Below are 18,455 nucleotides of genomic sequence, written 5' to 3'. Positions count from 1 at the left end.
ATGTAAAGCAGCATCTTATTTTCTTCTCTTGAAATTGAGGAAACTCGAGTCAGTCTTGTTCAGATTCCTTTTCCAGCTTCATTTTCTGCCCTTTCACAAGATACTGCACGTTTCAGAAATGAGAAGCCTCCCATGTGGAGTCACACCCCGTGTCCTGCACCCAGGCCATCACTCACGCAGCTCCTGAGGCCTGGGGTGTCCTCTCCCCAATAGAAGCACACCTCCAAATCCTAGCAGCCTCCCAAGTCCTCCTCAGTGCCCAGCTTCTGGGGGCTCTCAGCCACTCCGGGTCTCGGTGGGTAGCCACCTGTGGGCCCTAGGTATTTCCTGTGCCCATTGCCAGGGGCCCAGGCATGCTGGGAAGGCTGTGAGTCCTACCACCTCCCCAGTAGATGAGCTTTAGGGGCAGGTATGATCTGATTTCTCTCTGTGGCTCCCATTTGCCTGATTGATTACCTACCTTAACAAATGTTAAATAAATAAGGTGTTTTTTTTTTTTTTTCTTTCTTCTTCCTGGTGGTTCTGAACCCGTGCTCTGTGCTCAGGCCCTGGTCCCAAGGGCCTTACCTGCTAACAGCCTGACGGTTTAAGGCCCCAGCCTACCCAGTAGCTCCTCCACACGCAGACCCCTCCCCTGACTTCTGTCCCCTCTCCTTGTCATCTTTCCAGCCTGTGGGACCTCTGAGGCCTCAGCTTACCTTGACGAGCTGCGTCTGGCTGTGGCTTGGAATCGGGTGGACATTGCCCAGAGTGAACTCTTCCGGGGGGACATCCAGTGGCGGGTGAGGGGTCAGGGCTGGGGATTCTGGCAAAAGAGGTACACTGTTTCCCTCCCCGACTTCTTGGCCACCTGTCCTGCCTTCCATTCATTGTCCATCCTCTGGGGGTGTTCCTCTGTTCCCATCCATCGTCACTCATTGCACCGTATCCCCATCTCTTGCCCTTAACCTCTGAGCTCCCTTGACCCATCTCTTCCCCTCTTCGCCCTGCCCCACAGTCCTTCCACCTGGAGGCGTCCCTCATGGACGCCCTGCTGAATGACCGGCCTGAGTTTGTGCGCTTGCTCATCTCCCACGGCCTCAGCCTGGGCCACTTCCTGACCCCGATACGCCTGGCGCAGCTGTACAGCGCGGTGCCCCCCCACTCCCTCATCCGCAGTCTCCTGGACCAGGCGTCCCACTGGTCGGGCACCAAAGGCCAGTCTCTAAAAGGGGGTTCTGCGGAGCTCCGGCCGCCCAATATAGGCCACGTGCTGAGGACACTGCTGGGAGAGACGTGCGCCCCGAGGTACCCCTCCACTGACGTCCGGAACCTCCACACTGGCCAGGGCTGCAGGGAGAGTGTAAGGACCGGAGAGGCTCAGGGTGGGGCTACTTCTGGGAGGGGTGTGGCCTGAGCAAGGGGGTGTGGCCTGAGCCAGGGGGTGCGGCCAACCCCAGGGGGAGGGGCCGAGGGGAGCCGGTGGGGGTTCGCGTAGGCCAGTCTTGGCAGTCCTCCCTTTGATTTGATTGCAGGCTTGTCTGCTCTCGGACTGGGCCACCTTGGAACCTTCGATGGACGCTGCCTTTGGGCAGGCTCCCTGGAGTGACCTGCTCCTCTGGGCGCTGCTGCTGAACAGAGCCCAGATGGCCATGTACTTCTGGGAGAAGGTGAGTGCCGACTCTCTTCTGGGATCCTACTCTCCTACATTTCTGTCCTTTATGCCTTGGGGACACCAAGGACCCCTCTAGATGCCCTGACCTCTGATATCACCTGACCCACATTCCATGCTCTATCTCAGTTACATGACTCCAACGACTTTGGTTTCTTTTCTTTTCTTTTTTTTTTTTTTTAGAATTTTTAATATTTATTTTTTAGTTCTCGGCGTACACAACAACATCTTTGTTTGTATGTGGTGTTGAGGATCGAATCCGGGCCGCATGCATGCCAGGCGAGCGCGCTACCGTTTAAGCCACATCCCCAGCCCGGGTTTCTTCTTTTTTAAAAAAAATATTTTTCTTAGTTTTAGGTGGGCACAATATCTTTATTTTATTTTTATGTGGTACTGAGAATCGAACCCAGTGCCTCACACATGCCAGGCGAGTGCGCTACCACTTGAACCACATCCCCAGCCCTGTCTTTTTTTTTTCTCATGAACTTTTCATAACTTTTTTCTCCATGAACAACATATATTAGGAATTTTCCATGTTCACACATGTAACTCAACCTATTCTTTCCAAACTGTGTCCTATGGAAGACTAGGCATGGTCCTGTGGGGCAGGGAGTCATTTAGGCAGAGTTCCGCCTGTGGAGTAGCTGTGTCATTGTAGCTGCCCGTGAAGGTGAAGGGACAACTGGAGGCAAGGAAGGGAGGTGGGTTCTCCAGGCCCAGACTGGGGGTGGTCATGTTAGAGATGCTGGGGCACCTCAGATGCTCCAGAAGCTCAAACAACAACCCAAAGAGTCAGTGCTGGAAGAGGTCCCAAGGTCATAGAAGCAATCTTTTTTTTTTTTTTTTAAACATTATTTTTTTTAAAAGAGAGAGTGAGAGAGGGGAGAGAGAGAGAGAATTTTAATATTTACTTTTTAGTTATCGGCGGACACAACATCTTTGTTTGTATGTGGTGCTGAGGATCGAACCCAGGCCGCACGCATGCCAGGCGAGTGCGCTACCGCTTGAGCCACATCCCCAGCCCCCATAGAAGCAATCTTGACAGGGGTCCCTTCAGTAGTGGGCTGTTTGAACCCTTCAGGTCATTGGCACAAATTTTTAAATTCAAATACTTTTATTTTAATGGAGATAAAATTCACATAACATAAAATTCACCACATAAGTGTGCACGTGAGACTGGGGTTGTAGTTAGTTGGTAGAGCATGTGCCTTGCATGTGTGAGGCACTGGCTTCAATCCGCAGCACCACATTAAAAAAAAAAAAAGTGTGCAATTTAGTGACACTTAGTATACTCACAAAGTTGGGTATCCACCACTACCTAGGTCTGTACTTAACACCTCACATAGAAACCTCGAACTCACTAAGCGATCTCTCCACATTCCCGTCCCTTCCTTGCCTACTCTCTGGCAACTGCTGATATGCTTTCTGTCTCTATGGATTTAACTATTTTGTATATATTATGTGACCTTTTCTGACTGTCTTCTTTCACTCAGCATACTATTTTCTTTTTTGGGGAGAGTACTGGGGATTGAACCCAGGGGTGCTTAACCACCGAACCATGTCCCAGGCCTTTTTAAAATTTTTATTTTGAGACAGTCTTGCTAAGTTGCTCAGACTGGCCTGGGAAACTGGTGATCCTCTTGCCTCAGCCTTCCGGGTCCCTGGGATTACAGGCATGAGCCACCACACCCAACTCAGCATACTATTTTAAAAGCCCATCAATGTCAGAGCAGTTGTCAGTGCTTTGGTCCTTTTTATGACGAAATAACAGTCCTTATAAGGATAAGCCATCCTTCTGCTGCGGGAGAAGAGATGACTCTGAAGAAGGGTCTGTGGAGTTCCTGGAGAGAAGGGGGAACTCAACTCAGGATGGTGGGGTTCTTGGCATATGTGACAGAAAAGAATTTCAGCACACACCAGTCAAAGGCATAGATAGAGGTTTATTCAGGAAGCAGACACACATTCAAAGGAGAAAGGGGACAGTCTCAAAAGAGAGATTGTTTTTCCCCTTTGGGGGAAAGCAAGGAATAAGCACTGAGGGGAGAATGCGGGCCACCTCCAAGGGGAGAGACTGCACCTGCTGGTGTGGGGGTTATACCTGTAGAGGGCAGTACTAGGGGCCAGGTCAGAGGTGGAGGCAGGGTGGAGCCACACAATTTGGGGCCAGTTTTTCCTTTGCTTGAGCAAGTGCAGGTGCTTGAGGAGTTACAACTGTGCTTTCTGCATTTTAATGGCTTGTGGTCATTTCCTTTAAAATTCATCTCTCTCTTTCTTCATCCTGAATTCCTATCTCACATCCATTCCAGTTATTCTGCTTTTTGGTTATTAAGAATAATGTTACTAGGAACATTCATGCACAAGTTTTGTTTCAATGCATGTTTTCAGCTCTTCTGGGTCTGTAGCTAGAAGAGCCATTGCTGGGGCTAGAGTAACTGTTTAACTTTTTGAGGAACTGCCAGACTTTTCCACAGTGGTTGTACGTTCAGACCAGCAATGTACAGTGGTTCCATTTTCGCTACATCCTTATCAATGCTTGTTATTTTCTGTTTTAAAAAATATAGCTAGAAGCAGTGGTGCACACCTGTCATCCCAGCTACTCAGGAAGCTGAGACAGGAGCAGTTCTAGAGCAGCCTGGGCAATTTAAGCAAGAACCTGTCTCAAAAGTAAAATTTAAAAAGGGCTGGGGATGGTCTGGGGTTGTGGCTCAGTAGTAGAGCACTCGCCTAGCACGTGGGAGGCCCTGGGTTCATCCTCAGCACCACATTAAAATAAATAAGATAAAGGTATTGTGTCCAACTATATATATTTTAAAGAGAGAGAAAGAGAGAGAATTTTTTAATTTTATTTTTCAGTGGACACAACATCTTTATTTTATTTTTATGTGGTGCTAAGGATCGAACCCAGCGCCCAAAGCATGCCAGGCAAGCGCCTTACAGCTTGAGCCACATCCCCAGCTCCCCCCCCCCCCTCTTTTTTTTTTAAAGCCTGGGGATATAGCTCAGGAGTTGAGTGCTTGCTTAGTATGTGTGAGAGGGCTTTAGTTCAACCCCCAGTACCACCCCCTCCAATATATACATATAAATATATAAAAATAAATATACATATGCATATATATATTAAAATTTTACTATTTTAACATGTTTAAGTGTACACTTGAGCAGTGTTCGCGTTCTTGAGTAACCATCGCATGATCTTTTTTTTTTTTTTTTTAATATTTTTTAGGTGTACTTGGACACAATACCTTTATTTTTTTTATTTTATTTTATGTGGTGCTGAGGATCTAACCCAGGGCCTCACACATGCAGATGAGCGCTCTGCCTCTGAGCCACATCCCCAGCCCCATCGCATGATCTTTCAAGAACTTTTTCTTTTCCCCCAACTGAATTCTTTTTACCTGTGAAATAAAAACTCCCCCTTCCCCCCCAGCTCCTGGCAACCCCGTTCTATTTCCGTCTCTGAGAGTGGCCAGTCTCTCCAGGGACCTCGTCTACGTGGAATCAGCAGTATTGTCCACTTGAAGGCTCACCGATCCTTGGCCCCTGATGAACTCAGTTTCTGACCTCTGACTCTGTCCCTTCCTCGGCGACTGGCTTTCTTTGCTCCCTCCCCTGAACTTCACTCCACCCCCTGACCCCAGCCGGGCCCCCTTTCTCTGCCTCTGCAGGGCACCAACGCTGTGGCCTCGGCCCTGGGGGCCTGTTTGCTGCTCCGGGTGATGGCCCGGCTGGAACCTGAGGCGGAGGAGGCGGCGCGGCGGAAGGACTTGGCGGTCAAGTTCGAGGGCATGGCCGTCGGTGTGTGGGCCACGCGCCTGGGAGCAGGGACCCCAGAGCAGGGACCCGGGCTACGCGGGAAGGGGCCGTGCATCTCCCGCCTCCTCTCACCCCTGCTTCTCCGCGGACCCCCGCAGATGTCTTCGGCGCGTGCTACCGCAGCAGCGAAGACCGGGCTGCCCGCCTCCTGCTGCGCCGCTGCCCGCTGTGGGGGGACGCCACCTGCCTCCAGCTTGCCATGCAGGCCGATGCCCGTGCCTTCTTCGCCCAGGATGGGGTGCAGGTAAGCAGGACTCCGGGGACTACTGGGTTGTGCCCTGCCCTGGGGAGCAGCTCCTCCCGAGAAAGCCTTGCTCTGCTCTCCTCCCGTAGGAAGCCCCGCGCTGCCGCAGAGAGCCAGCCTAGGGGTCGCCCTTGGCCGCAGTGGGAGGCTCCTCCTCTCACCGGAGGAAGTGGCTCACAGGCAGAAGTGCTTCCCACTTCCTTAAGAGGGCCTGGTTCTGGTCCCCAGCAAGTAGAACGACCTCACCGGACAGTTTCCTGGTGTTTTTGACCTAGACGAACTTTGGTTTCAGAAGTCCCATCCTTGGTGTACAAAACTCTTCCCCTGGAAGCCTGCCTGCCCCGCAGCCTCTCCAGCCTGACAATCAGACATTTTGAAAACTTTCTCTGCATCCTTAAGTTAAATCAACTGGAGCTCAGAAGTTCCCATCCCTAATGCCGAAAGTTCTGCCCACCCAGCAGGGAGTCCCATCTGCACCTGGGGGTAAACCCAGTCCTTTGCTTTGAATTCTGGTGAAACTCCGTGCCAGACCTACCACTTGCTGATTACGTCTCCTTGGGCCATTTCCTTATCCTGTCCGCGTCTGGTGGGGAAAGGAGAAAATACTAGGACCAGCCCATTGCGGGTGTGGCCGGGGTGAAGTGCGCTCATCTAGGGAAAGGGCTTAGCCCAGCGTCCAGTGCAGAGTGTAAGAAACATGGCTGCTAATCTCTGCTAGCCAAAACCCGAGGCTCTTCCACCACCCCAGACAGTTATGGCCTCCACGTTGGGAACCTGCTCTGTGCTGTGGAGCTGTGACCCAGGCCGTGGGGCCTCTTAGGGAAAGGGCTCTGGGGAGATTCAGGCTCCTAATCCTCCCCACGCCCCACAGTCCCTGCTGACGCAGAAGTGGTGGGGGGAGATGGACAGCACCACACCCATCTGGGCCCTGGTTCTCGCCTTCTTGTGCCCCCCACTCATCTACGCCAACCTCATCACCTTCAGGTCAGTCCCCTGGGTGAGGCTGGCAGTGGGGTGCTTGGCTGCTCCTTCCTGCTCATGCCTGCCCACTTTCTTACTTGGTCCACCCAGTTTGTCCCTGTGCTGGGCAAGGGACTCTCCTCTCCTGGAGGGAGTACTCAGGAAGATGAGCTTTGTGGGGTGCTGTGCAGTGTCTCTAGGGCAGCTCCTTTGCTTCTGGCTGTGGTTCCTGGGGAAGGCCCCTTTGGGGTGACTGCCGCAGGCCAGCTGCTGTCTCCCTGCAGTGTCTTTGGGTGAAGAAATTGGAGTCTTTTTGGAGACCTCTCCCCCTCCATTCCTCACTTGCTGCTTCTCTTCATGCCAGGAATTCAGAAGAGGAGTCCACACAGAAGGACCCAGACTTAGACATGGGTGCGGGCATTAACGGGGAAGGGCCCGTTGGGTGAGTGACAGTCCCAGGGCAGTGGGAGGTGGGGGTACCCTGGGAAGTCTCAGGACAGGTATGGGTAGTTTCTGTGTCCCACCACGGGTGGGGAGCCAGAGCAAGGGCAGAGTTGGTAACTGGAACTTGGGGAAATAATAAAGGTTTCAGTGACCCATTGAAGACACTGAAGAAATTTCTAAAATGTCAACTTCAAGACTTGGCTCAAGATTTGGCTGTGCAGGAGTCCCTGGGCCCATGTCACTAGTCATCAAGTCATCACTAGAGGTCATTTATCTCGTGCCACAGGTGCTTCCATTCCTCAATACCAAGTGGAATCATGTGGAACTGATTTTTTTTTTAATATTTATTTTTTTTTTTTAGCTGAAGTGGACACAACACCTTTAATTTTATTTATTCATTTTTATGAGGTGCTGAGGATTGAACCAGGGCTTCGCACATGCTAGGCGAGCGCTCTACCGCGGAGCCGCAGCCCCAGCTCCTATGGAATTGGTTTATTTAGGAATTTCACCAACTTTCTCTGACATCACGGCTCTTGCTTTTAGTCACTGTGTAGTGGTACCCAGGAAGGCATTTAAAATTGGGCCCTGTGGGTCTGGAGGTCTAGTTCAGGGGCAGGATGTCTGCCTACCCTGTGGGCAGTCCTGAGATGTCTTAGTTTGTGTATGTGCACTCTGATATTTGCACAGTGATGAAATCACATAAGAATGCATTTCTCAAAATGTGTCCCTGTTAAGTGATATGTGATTGTGTATGTATAGTTTTGTGAGACCGTATACAAAGAATACGAACTGTTCATCGTGATAGAAAAGAAAAACTAAGACAAACATCTGGACCATTGAATAAGGTTGGGTATAGGTGGAGTCATATACCATAGGTCTTTTATGACTGATTTTCAAGATTTCTTCATGTGATAGCGTGTATCAGTGCTTTGTTCTTTTTTAGTACTGTATAATTGTCCCCTGTATGGACAGACCTCTTTATTTATCCACTCATCAGTTAATGACATTTGGGTTGTGCCCACTTTTGACTACTGTCTTTTTGCTCAGTATTTTAATAATAATAATAATTTACTATTATTATAATAATTTATAACTATATCTATTATTATTATTACTATTATTTCATTGTGCTGGAGATGGGCCCAGGGATTCCTGCATTCTAGTCAAGCACTCTACCACTAATCTACGTCCCTAGCCCTCTGCTCAACTTTTAAAGAAAGGACATCTCTCCAATTTCATTTGCTAGCTTTTTTTTTTTTCTCTCTCTCTCTCTTTCCTTCATTTTATTTATTTATTTTTATGTGGTACTAAGGATTGAACCCAGAGCCTCACACATGCTAGGCAAGTGCTCTACTGCTGAGCCACAACCTCAGCCCTCCTTTTAGCTTTTGAATTGCCCATTAGCAGTACTGTTCATTTGGGTGCTTCTGACTTGGGGTCAGAAGAGGCAGAATGAAATTGGGAGAGAGGATCAGAGCTCAGGTGAGAAAAGTCAGAGGCCTGAGAAGACCCCAAAGCCAGAATTCAGAGTCCAGTTTGGTTGTGTGGCCGCTTATCAGATATAGGGAAGATAATCTCCTATGGGAATTTGTGGGACAGGGCTTAATATTTAGGGACTTGGGGGTTAAACCTGGGGATCCAATCATGAAAGTCAGGGGGTCACAGGTCATTTTGGGAGTCAGGTATAGGATCCAAGGTCAGGGGTTGTGAAGTGAAAGAACAGAGTCCAAAGCCAGGCAGGGGTCAGAAATTAGAATTCGAGGGTGGAGGAGGTCAGAGATGGGAGGTCAGCAGGCTTGATCAAGGGAGATTTCAGAGGTCAGAGGTTAGACCCGGGGTCAAAAGTCAAGAAGGTGGCTTTTGCGACTTAGTTTCAGCATGCAGGATGCCAAGTGAGCAGGTGAAGAGGGCAGTTGAGCAAGGTGAGAGGTATAGATCAGGAGAAGGTCAAGGCTCAGATCTGGTTGGAGCTTCCTCCCTTTTCTCTCCCACAGGCCCAAGGACGCCCCTGAGAAGGTGCCCCTTGGTGGGCAGCGGCAGCCAAGGTCCCGGGGCTGCTGCGGGGGTTGTGCCCGGCACCGGTGCCTGCGCCGCTGGTCCCACTTCTGGGGGGCACCGGTGACGGCCTTCCTGGGCAACGTGGTCAGCTACCTGCTGTTCCTGCTGCTCTTCGCCCACGTGCTGCTCCTCGACTTCCAGCCGGTGGCGCCCGGGGGGCCCGAGCTGCTGCTCTACTTCTGGGCCTTCACGCTGCTCTGCGAGGAGCTGCGCCAGGGCCTGGGCGGCGGCTGGGGCAGCCTAGCCAGCGGGGGACCCATGCCCGGCCAGACCCCTCTGCGCCACCGCCTGCAGCTCTACCTGGCGGACACCTGGAACCAATGCGACCTGGTGGCGCTCACCTGCTTCCTCCTGGGCGTGGGCTGCAGGTGGGTGCCCAGGCTCAGGGCGACTTCAACCCTCCCCTCCCTCCAGGGCGCTGCTCCGGGATTCTCAGGGGGCAGTAGTTCCAGACAGTGTCCGGGAGTCCCTTCAGCCAGAGCACCGTGGGCCCGTTTGTCACCCACTAGCCCCACCTGGCTTGGTGGCTGCCCCTTTCTGCATAGCTGTCTCCAAATTGTGAGGCCTTCACTTTCATATTTTCTCTTGCTGGGACTGGGCTGTATAATGTTGGCTCAATTCTTCCATAGTTTCCAGATCACACTCTGTGGTGCCCAAACGCAGGTCAAAATATCCTCAAAAACAGCTGTCGTGTACGTGGGTCTTGGTGTAAGCTGTTTTCCTTCTGCACTCCCCTTCCTCTCCTTTGCCAATTCCTACACTTCCTTTAGACCTCAGCTTACTGTTCCTGTCTCTGGAAGCTTCTGGGCCCTTCCTTTGTGTTTCCTCAAGCTCCTCCCAAATGGTGCTCTAACCCTGGCTTGTGCTGTCTGTCCTCACACTATATAAACTCCTCACGTGACATCCGTCTCATCTTCCAGCAACTTTAACCATCTTCTTAATATAGTCTGCTGCCAAAGAAATGCAAAGATGCCTCCTCATTGCACAAGATTAAAGCCATGAAGAGGGACCTGCAGTAGACACTGAAGGTTTGCCCCGGTCGTGGCAAGCACTCTTCCTTTCCCAGTGGTGACTTCCAACAACAGTCTGGGGCATGCCCTGCCTGTTCCTTTTCTGTTCATTTCCCTGGGTGACACACATCACATCTTTTGTACAAGTGACACAATATTTTATATATCCTTCTGGCAACTTTTTCTTTTTCTCTACAATATGTCTTTCTCAGTATTTGCAAATATACCTTATTCTCTGTAAATCCACCTCAAATTCCAGAAGATAGGATCTTAGCCATCTTTGGCTAAAGATCAGACAAGACTGGATGCTCTTTGCCAGAATTTAATGAATAAATTAGTTCTTTTCAAGAGGCAGAGAGATGAAAGTTTTGAAGTTCAAGAGATAAAAATCACCTGGAGAGCAGCTTCTCAACAAAGACTCTTTCATTTTCTACTCATGATGGTGTAAAGTCATAATCAGATATTCACTGCTTTAGTTCTAGTCCTCCACCTTCTCTCCTTCTTCACTAGAAAGGCCTCAAATTTGTCTAGACTGGCCTCAAACGTATCATCCTCCTGCCTTAGCCTCCCAAGTAGCCACTGCACCCATCTCCTTATTGTGATTTTTACAGAAGACTTTCTTCATATGACATTCTATCCTAATTCATGAAGCAGTTCTATATTTTCTTCTGAAAATTTTAATTTTTGCTTTTTACTCTGGGTTTAATCTATCCAAAGTTTAAGTGCATGATAATGCAAGCTAGGGACGTAGTTTTTATTTCCCCCCATGGGAATCCTTGGTGTTTGTTGGCCCTTTAAACTTCCTCTGTGAATTGAGTGTATTATCCTTTTTCCAGTTTCCAGTTTCTTATTAGGTTGCTTGTCTTCTTTCTGGTTTGCAGGATCTCGCTATATTTTGCCTTTTATGAGTTGGACAGATATTTCAGTAGTTTTGCCAACTTGATTTTTACAGGGCCTGTTGGGCTTTTGCTAAGGCAGCTGTTCATTCAGCCATATTTAGGGGTGCTAGTGTCTTGTGTGGTCCAACTTGGCACTGAATAAGTTCCAGTAAGCCCCTGGTGAAACAGAGGCCCTGTGAAGGCCTCGGCCTCTTCACCTCCTGGGCAGGGTGTTGGGAAGACTCATTTTCATGGCGCGCTGTGACCCTCGAGTGAGCACTGACCCGTCTCCCCACACCCCAGGCTGACTCCAGGCCTCTACGACCTGGGCCGCACGGTCCTCTGCCTGGATTTCATGGTCTTCACGCTGCGCCTGTTGCACATCTTCACGGTGAACAAACAACTGGGGCCCAAGATCGTCATCGTGAGCAAGATGGTGAGGGCAGCGCCGAGGGAGGGGCGTGGCTGGAGTGGGCGTGGCCGGAGAAGGAAAGGGGTGGAGCCAGGAAGGCCTGGGCCCTGAAGGAGGGGCAGGCTTTGGGGGGCGTGGCCTCGTGGGCGGGGCGGGGCGGGGCCAGACTCGGCGGTCTCTCTCTCTCTGCCGCAGATGAAGGACGTGTTCTTCTTCCTCTTCTTTCTTGGCGTCTGGCTGGTCGCCTATGGCGTGGCCACGGAGGGGCTCCTGAGGCCTCGGGACCGTGACCTCCCGAATATCCTGCGCCGGGTCTTCTACCGGCCCTACCTGCAGATCTTCGGGCAGATACCCCAGGAGGACATGGACGGTAGGGAGGGCCCTGGCACCCTCCCCCTGGGTCTCCGTCCCCCTTGCTCCCGTCTTTCCTAGCTCCGTCCCTGGGCCTCGGCCCACCCCATCCCTTCCGGAGCTCCGCCTTCTTACAGCTGTGTCCCTCTGTCCCATCTCTGCGCGTCTCCTCCACAGTGGCCCTCATGGAGCACATCAACTGCTCGTCGGAGCAGGGTGCCTGGGCGCGCCCACCCGGGATGCAGGCCGGCTCCTGCGTCTCGCTGTATGCCAACTGGCTGGTGGTGCTGCTCCTCATCATCTTCCTGCTCGTGGCCAACATCCTGCTGCTCAATTTGCTCATCGCCATGTTCAGGTGAGGCCCCTTACTCTCTGACCGGACCCACCCAGCCCACCCTTGTTGACCCTATCTTGATTTATGATTCTCTAAACCATTTTATAGTTTGACTTAAATCTGATGCTGGCCTGTCTCTAAACCCAGCCAGACCCTGTTCCTGACTTGACTTTCGATTGATTCTCGCCCTGAGCCCTGGGTGAATTTTTTTTTTTTTTTTATTGTGGCTAAACAGAGATAAAATTGGCCATTTTTACCATTTGTAAGTGTAGGATTCAGTGATATTAATTACATTCACTGTGTTCTGCAATCATCACCACCACACAAAACATTTTCGTCACCCAAGCAGAAAGTGTTTCCCCTCCCCCAGTCCTTGGTAACCTCAAATCAGTTTTCAGATGGACTGGCCTATTCTAGGTGTTTCATAAGAGTGGAATTATACAATATTTATCCAGTTGTCTGGCTTATTTCACTTAGCATAATGTTTTCTAGGTTACACTCATGTTGTAGCACATGTCAGACCTTCATTTCTTCATACTGAAGAGTATTCTCTGGCACATACATGCACATTTTGTTTACCTGTTTATCTATGATAGAAATTTAGGTTGTTTCCATCTTTTGGCTATGGTGAATGATGCTCCAACAAACATTGGCATGCAACTGTCAGTGTGAGTCCTTATTATTTTTTTTTTCATCTAGCATTGGAATTGCTGGATCACATTGTATTCTATTCAGCTTTGTGAGGAACCACCAAGCCATTTTTCCATAATAGTTGCATCATTTCACACTCCTACTGGCAGTGGATGAGTTTTCTCATTTCTTCACATCCTTGTCAACACTTGTTATTTTCTTTTCTTTACAAAACTAGTGGTTATAAAGAGATGTCTCATTGTGATTTGATTTGCATTTCTTTAAGGATTGTTGATGTTGATTGTTGATTTATGATTCTTGTTGGCCATTTGTATATCTTTGGGAAAAAAGGATACTCACATTATTTGCCCATTTTTAAGTTGGTTGCTTGTCTTCTGTAGTTGAGTTGTAGCAGTTCTTCACACATTCTAGATATTAAAGTCTTTCCCTATTTATTAGTTGTAGTTAATGTTTTCATTATAGGTGTTTTCATTTTCCTGATAACGTCTTATAATATATAAAAGCTTCTATTTTTGATGAAGTCCCATTTATCTGTTTTTCTTTTGTTGCTTGTGGTTTTGGTATCAGGCCTTTTGCCAAAGCCTAAGTCATGAATGTTTACTTCTGTGTTTTCCTCTATGAGTTTTCTGATTTTGGCCCTTATATTTAAGTTGTTGGTCCATTTTGAGTTAATTTTTGTATATGGTGTAAGGTAAAGGCCCAACTTCATTCTTTGTGCATGGGGAAATCTACTCATCCCAGGGCAATTTGTTGAAGAGACTGTTCCTTCTCCATTGAACTCGACTTGGCATCCTTGTTAAAAATCAGCTGGCCGTTATATTTGTTTCCCAGGGCAGTTGTAATAACATAACCAGACCCAGGTATCTTTAAATAGTGGAAATTTATTGTCTCTCAGTCCTGGAGGCTAGAAGTACAAAACAAGAAGGTGTTAACAGAGTTGGCTCCTTCTGAGGGCTGGGAGGGAGAATCCATGCCACACCTCTCCCCTGGTTTTGGTGGTTTGTTGGCCATCATTGATTTGTAGATGTATCATTGAAATCTCTGCTTCATTTTCTCCAAGAGTCTGTGTCCAAATTTCCCCATTTTATGATGTTACTTGTATTGGATTAGGGACCACCCTAATGACCTCATTTTAACTTGATCACCTCTGCAAAAACCATATTTCCAAATAAAGTCATATTCTGAGGTAGTAGGGTTAGGACTTAAACATATCTTTTTTTGAGAGCTACATTCTACCTATAACATTTATTGATTTGTTGGTTTACTTATGGACTTTTAGTCCACTAGTCTCTATGATGGTCCTTATGCCAATACCACCTTGTTTGGATCACTGTAGTTTCATAGCATATTTTGAAATTGAGAAGGTGAGTCCTCTTTGTTTTTGTTTTTTTTTCCCCCAAGATTATTATGGCTATCCAAATGATCTTGAGGATAGGATTTTTTCTGAGTCTACAAAAAAGTTGGACTTTTCATTGAATCTGCAGATTGCTTTGGGTAGCACTGATACATTAATAATATCTAGTCTTCCTACTCATGAGTGCAGGATGCCTTCCCATTTATTTAGGTCTTTTAAAAAAATTTTCAGTAATATTTTGTAATTTTTGGTGTGCAAATCTTTAAGCTTTTTGGTTAAATTTCTTCCTAGGTGCTTAATTTTTAAAGCTGGTATTGTAAATGGAATTGCTTTCTTAATATTCATTGGAGATTATTCATTGCAGGTGTAAGAAACAACTTATTTTTGTATATTCTTGTACCTTGGAACTGGTACTTGAATGGATTCATTTATTAGTTCTGGGAGCTTTCTCAGGATTCTTGGATTTTCATTGTGTGTCACTTAATAGTGGGGATATGTTCTGAGAAATGTTTTGTTAGGTGATTTCTCCATTGTGTGAGCATCAAAGAGTGGAATGTACTTCCATAAACAAAAATGGCTACAATGTCATGAGGTGATATAATTGCTTTTTTAAAAATTCTGAAACAGTCTCACTTAATCTCTTAGATTGGCTTTGAATTTGAGTTTCTTCTGCTTCAGCCTCCAGAGTAGTCTGGAATTCCAGGCCAGCATAACCGTGCCTGACTAGAAAAAATATATATATTATTTTTATTTTTTTGTACTGGAGATTGAACCCAGAGGTGCTTACACTGAGCTACATTCTCAACCCCTTTAAAAATTTTTTTTTTAGTTTCAATGGACTTTATTTTATCTATTTATATATTTTATCTATTTATATAAATATATATATTTATATATTTATATTTATATATCTATTTATATATTTTATCTATTTATATGAGAATCAAACCTAGTGCCTTACACATTCTAGGAAAGTGCTCTATCACCAAGTAACAACCCCAGCCCCCAAAACCTTTTTATTTTTTATTTTAAGACAGGGTCTCATGAAGTTGCTTAGAGCCTCAACTAAATTGCTGAGGCTGGCTTTGAATTTGCAATCCTCCTGCCTTAGCCTCCTGAGCTGCTGGGATTATATGCATGGGTCACTGTGCCCAATGACAATTTTTGATCAGTAATTCAATGTCTTATAAGTTATTTGATAGTTTCTACTTCTTTTTGAGTCAGTTTAAGTAATTTATGTGTTTGTAGGAATTTGTCCATTTCATCTAAATTATCTAATTTAACATTCATTCCCTTGCATTGTTTTTTATTTCTTGGACGTGGATAGTGGTGTTTACATTTTGTTTCTGATTTTAGTTACTTTTATGCAGGCTGACTTCTGAGCCCTGGTCCAGTCCTTTTTTCAACATATACCCTAATTCATGACTTGTCTCCAACTTGAACTCTGACACTTGAGTTTATTGACCTTGACATCTACATGCTGCCTTGGATGTGAACAGAAGTTGCCCAATATCTAATCTTGATTCCTTGTCCTTGACTGGGCCATGACCCCAGGTAACCCTTGACCTCTGGCCTCTGCAGCTACACATTTGGCAAAGTACAAGGCAACAGCGACCTCTACTGGAAGGCACAGCGCTATAGCCTCATCCGGGAATTCCACTCTCGGCCTGCACTGGCCCCGCCCCTTATCGTCATCTCCCACGTGCGCCTCCTCATCAGGCGACTGTGCAGGCGTCGCTGGGCCAACTTGCCCTCATCCCCGGTCCTCGAGCATTTCCGTGAGAACAGGCTTGTCCTACAGGGGGGGAAACTTAGAGAGAAACAAATATGGAAAGGCAGGACGCTCAGAAGGACTTGTGGGCGTGGCTCAGGTGTGAGGGCGAGGCTGTTCTAAGAGGGAGGTCCAGGGGCGGGGTCTAGGGACCTTGCTGAGGGGCTAGGGGCGGGGCATAGGAAGGGGCGTGGCCGTCGGACTCACCAGGACTCCGCCCTCCAGGTGTCTACCTCTCCAAAGAAGCTGAGCGGAAGCTAATGACATGGGAATCTGTGCACAAGGAAAATTTCCTTCTGGCACAAGCACGGGACAAACGGGAGAGTGATTCTGAGCGACTCAAGCGCACTTCGCAGAAGTGAGGGCAGGGCCTGAGTGGGCGGGGCTTCTGGCCTGGGGCGGATCCCAGATGATGTTATTTGGGTGGGGATAGGGCGGGGCCTGTGAAGAGCCTGGGCAGAAGTGGAGCATGAGGGGCCTGGTCTCTGGGTTGGTTGCCACCTGCCCAAAGATCTCTCTTTTTAGAGTGGACACGGCGTTGAAGCAGCTGGGACAGATCCGGGAGTATGAGCGACGCCTGAAAGGGCTGGAGCGGGAGGTGAGGACTTAGTCCAGCTGGGGGGCTGTGGCAGGGTTGGGAGCACCGGGGTTCCCCTCTCCTATCTTGATTCTTTCCTCTTCCCCAGGTCCAACACTGTAATCGGGTTCTGGATTGGGTGGCCGAGGCCCTGAGCCGTTCTGCCTTGCTGCCACCAGGAGGGCCACCACCCCCAACTGGGCCCACAGGTCGGTGTGTAGGGCCTACCAGTGCATCTTTGGCCTCTGTTCCTTTGGTTCCGCATGGTTTTTATTACCTGCTCTTCTCTCTTCCCTCCAGACTGAGTGCTGCTGGTCTTCAGTGAGTAATCCCCATAGGGAGTTTTGCTCCTAGAGTGAGGCCCAGCTGGACTCTACTTGTGCACCTAGCGGGCTTGTCCTTGAGGTGGGCCTCATGCCCCTGAACTACACCTGGTCAGCTATTGGAACCACCTTCTGGAGTGTCATTCATACACACCACAGCAGGCCGGGATTCTCCCAGGACCATTCCTTCTCTGGGAGGATCGAATTCTGAGGCCTAGCACCGGCCTCCTTGAGGGCCTGCCACAGCAGGAGGAGGCTGGAGGGCCCTTGGAATTACAGGGACCACAGACCCTATTCACAGCTTCCCCACACTGGGGAAATAAAGCCATTTGAGATGAGCAGTATGTGGATGCTTGCCTGGGGGGAACTGGTGGGTGTCCAGACCTTTCTGAGGTAGAGGCTGGAGCTAGGCTGGTGGGTGTATGATCCTTGGTGGATTTACTGCTGTGTTTCAAATATCTGGCATCTCTCCCTCCTTTAGCACCACTATTCTTGCCTGACTCAGACTCAGCACCTTTTGTCTACACTATTTTGATGGCCCTCACTTCAGAGGATGAGAATCCATCTGGGCCTCTGCTAGTTTCTACTTTCTAGTGGAAAAATAACTCAGTGATAATAAGTGAATTATATTCTTCAGAGGGGTGAGTGGGTGCTGTGTACATCTGCTTTGGCAATAGGCGAACAGATGATGCAAATTTGAGTAGATAAATGCATATGTGTCTTTAAAAAGTCTAATTAGTAGAAAATTGCAGGCCACGCACGCATGGGATTGAGGCAAATATGCATCATTATACATGCAATTTTGCTAAATGACCCAAAACAAACTAAACTGGTAATGACAAGGCTGAGGTGACAGCAATTATTAGTTATACAGCAAGAAAGCCACCAACAACCAACATGCAAAAATCAAAACCAAAACATCCTTCCTCCAAATTGGAGGGAGTCCAACTCTCTGCCTCTTTGGGTACAGAGTAGCTTTGAAACATTGCCAAGTGTTGTGTGATGATCAGACTTCTCTGGAAAATGCTGAATCAGTTCTCACCAACCCAAGTAGTAGTAATCATGGTAATGAGGATAGCAGTAATAATAGCAACAGCAGCAATGCTAGCTGACACAGTACTGTCTCTGTCTGGCATTTAAGTGCTTCGCGTGTACTAAACCCAAGAATCCTCATGATGGCCATAGAAGGTAGCCACTTGGCAGAAGAGGAAACAGGCACACAAGGGTAGCGGTTCCCATGAAGTCATACAACCAGAATGTGCCTGAGTTGGACTAAAAATTTAGGCAACCTGGATCAGAAGCCTAAATACAAAATGCATTTAGGAATGTCAAATGCTGCAAAGCCATAAGGACTCAGTCCTTGTGAGGTTTACACTACTGTCTGAACTCCAAATCCACCTTTGTCTACAAGGCTGTGTAGACTGACTACAAGCCACCTTCTGCTCTGCCACTGGGCTCCTACTAGGTCTTCCCTAAAGGGGGCGCTAGAGACAGAGATAGATGCTAAGATTAGCTACTGGGGGAGGAAGAAGGGATCTGCTCTTTCTTATTACTTCAGGTTCCTGAATGTTGCCCCACAACAACATTAGACCTCCTTAGTCACTTCCAGGTCTCCACTTCTATT

The 18,455-nt window shown here is 48.2% G+C and overlaps 1 protein-coding gene across 4 annotated transcripts in view; it reads left to right on the top strand.

The window, feature by feature from the left end:
* Trpm4 (transient receptor potential cation channel subfamily M member 4) overlaps positions 1-17,164 on the top strand; it is a 32,933-nt gene extending 15,769 nt beyond the window's left edge. The window contains exons 10-25 of one of the 4 annotated variants that reach the window (XM_076838424.1): positions 670-782; positions 998-1,342; positions 1,515-1,649; positions 5,317-5,446; positions 5,563-5,708; positions 6,580-6,692; positions 7,033-7,110; positions 9,107-9,538; positions 11,362-11,494; positions 11,666-11,840; positions 11,999-12,176; positions 15,742-15,938; positions 16,157-16,289; positions 16,457-16,529; positions 16,618-16,717; positions 16,809-17,164. In XM_076838424.1, coding sequence (XP_076694539.1) covers positions 670-782; positions 998-1,342; positions 1,515-1,649; positions 5,317-5,446; positions 5,563-5,708; positions 6,580-6,692; positions 7,033-7,110; positions 9,107-9,538; positions 11,362-11,494; positions 11,666-11,840; positions 11,999-12,176; positions 15,742-15,938; positions 16,157-16,289; positions 16,457-16,529; positions 16,618-16,717; positions 16,809-16,813 — 2,486 coding nt within the window. In that variant the 3' untranslated portion in view covers positions 16,814-17,164. Of the gene's footprint in view, positions 1-669; positions 783-997; positions 1,343-1,514; positions 1,650-5,316; positions 5,447-5,562; positions 5,709-6,579; positions 6,693-7,032; positions 7,111-9,106; positions 9,539-11,361; positions 11,495-11,665; positions 11,841-11,998; positions 12,177-15,516; positions 15,715-15,741; positions 15,939-16,156; positions 16,290-16,456; positions 16,530-16,617; positions 16,718-16,808 lie in introns of those variants that run through there. The other 3 variants (XM_076838426.1, XR_013089170.1, XM_076838425.1) reach the window with 3 other exon arrangements.
* Positions 17,165-18,455: the final 1,291 nt, after the last annotated feature.

Source organism: Callospermophilus lateralis, chromosome 18 (assembly GCF_048772815.1).
Source record: "Callospermophilus lateralis isolate mCalLat2 chromosome 18, mCalLat2.hap1, whole genome shotgun sequence".
In the NCBI taxonomy this organism is placed as follows: domain Eukaryota; kingdom Metazoa; phylum Chordata; class Mammalia; order Rodentia; family Sciuridae; genus Callospermophilus; species Callospermophilus lateralis.
The sequence above is the reverse complement of the archived record's forward strand: the minus strand, read 5'-3'. Positions and strand labels throughout refer to the sequence as shown.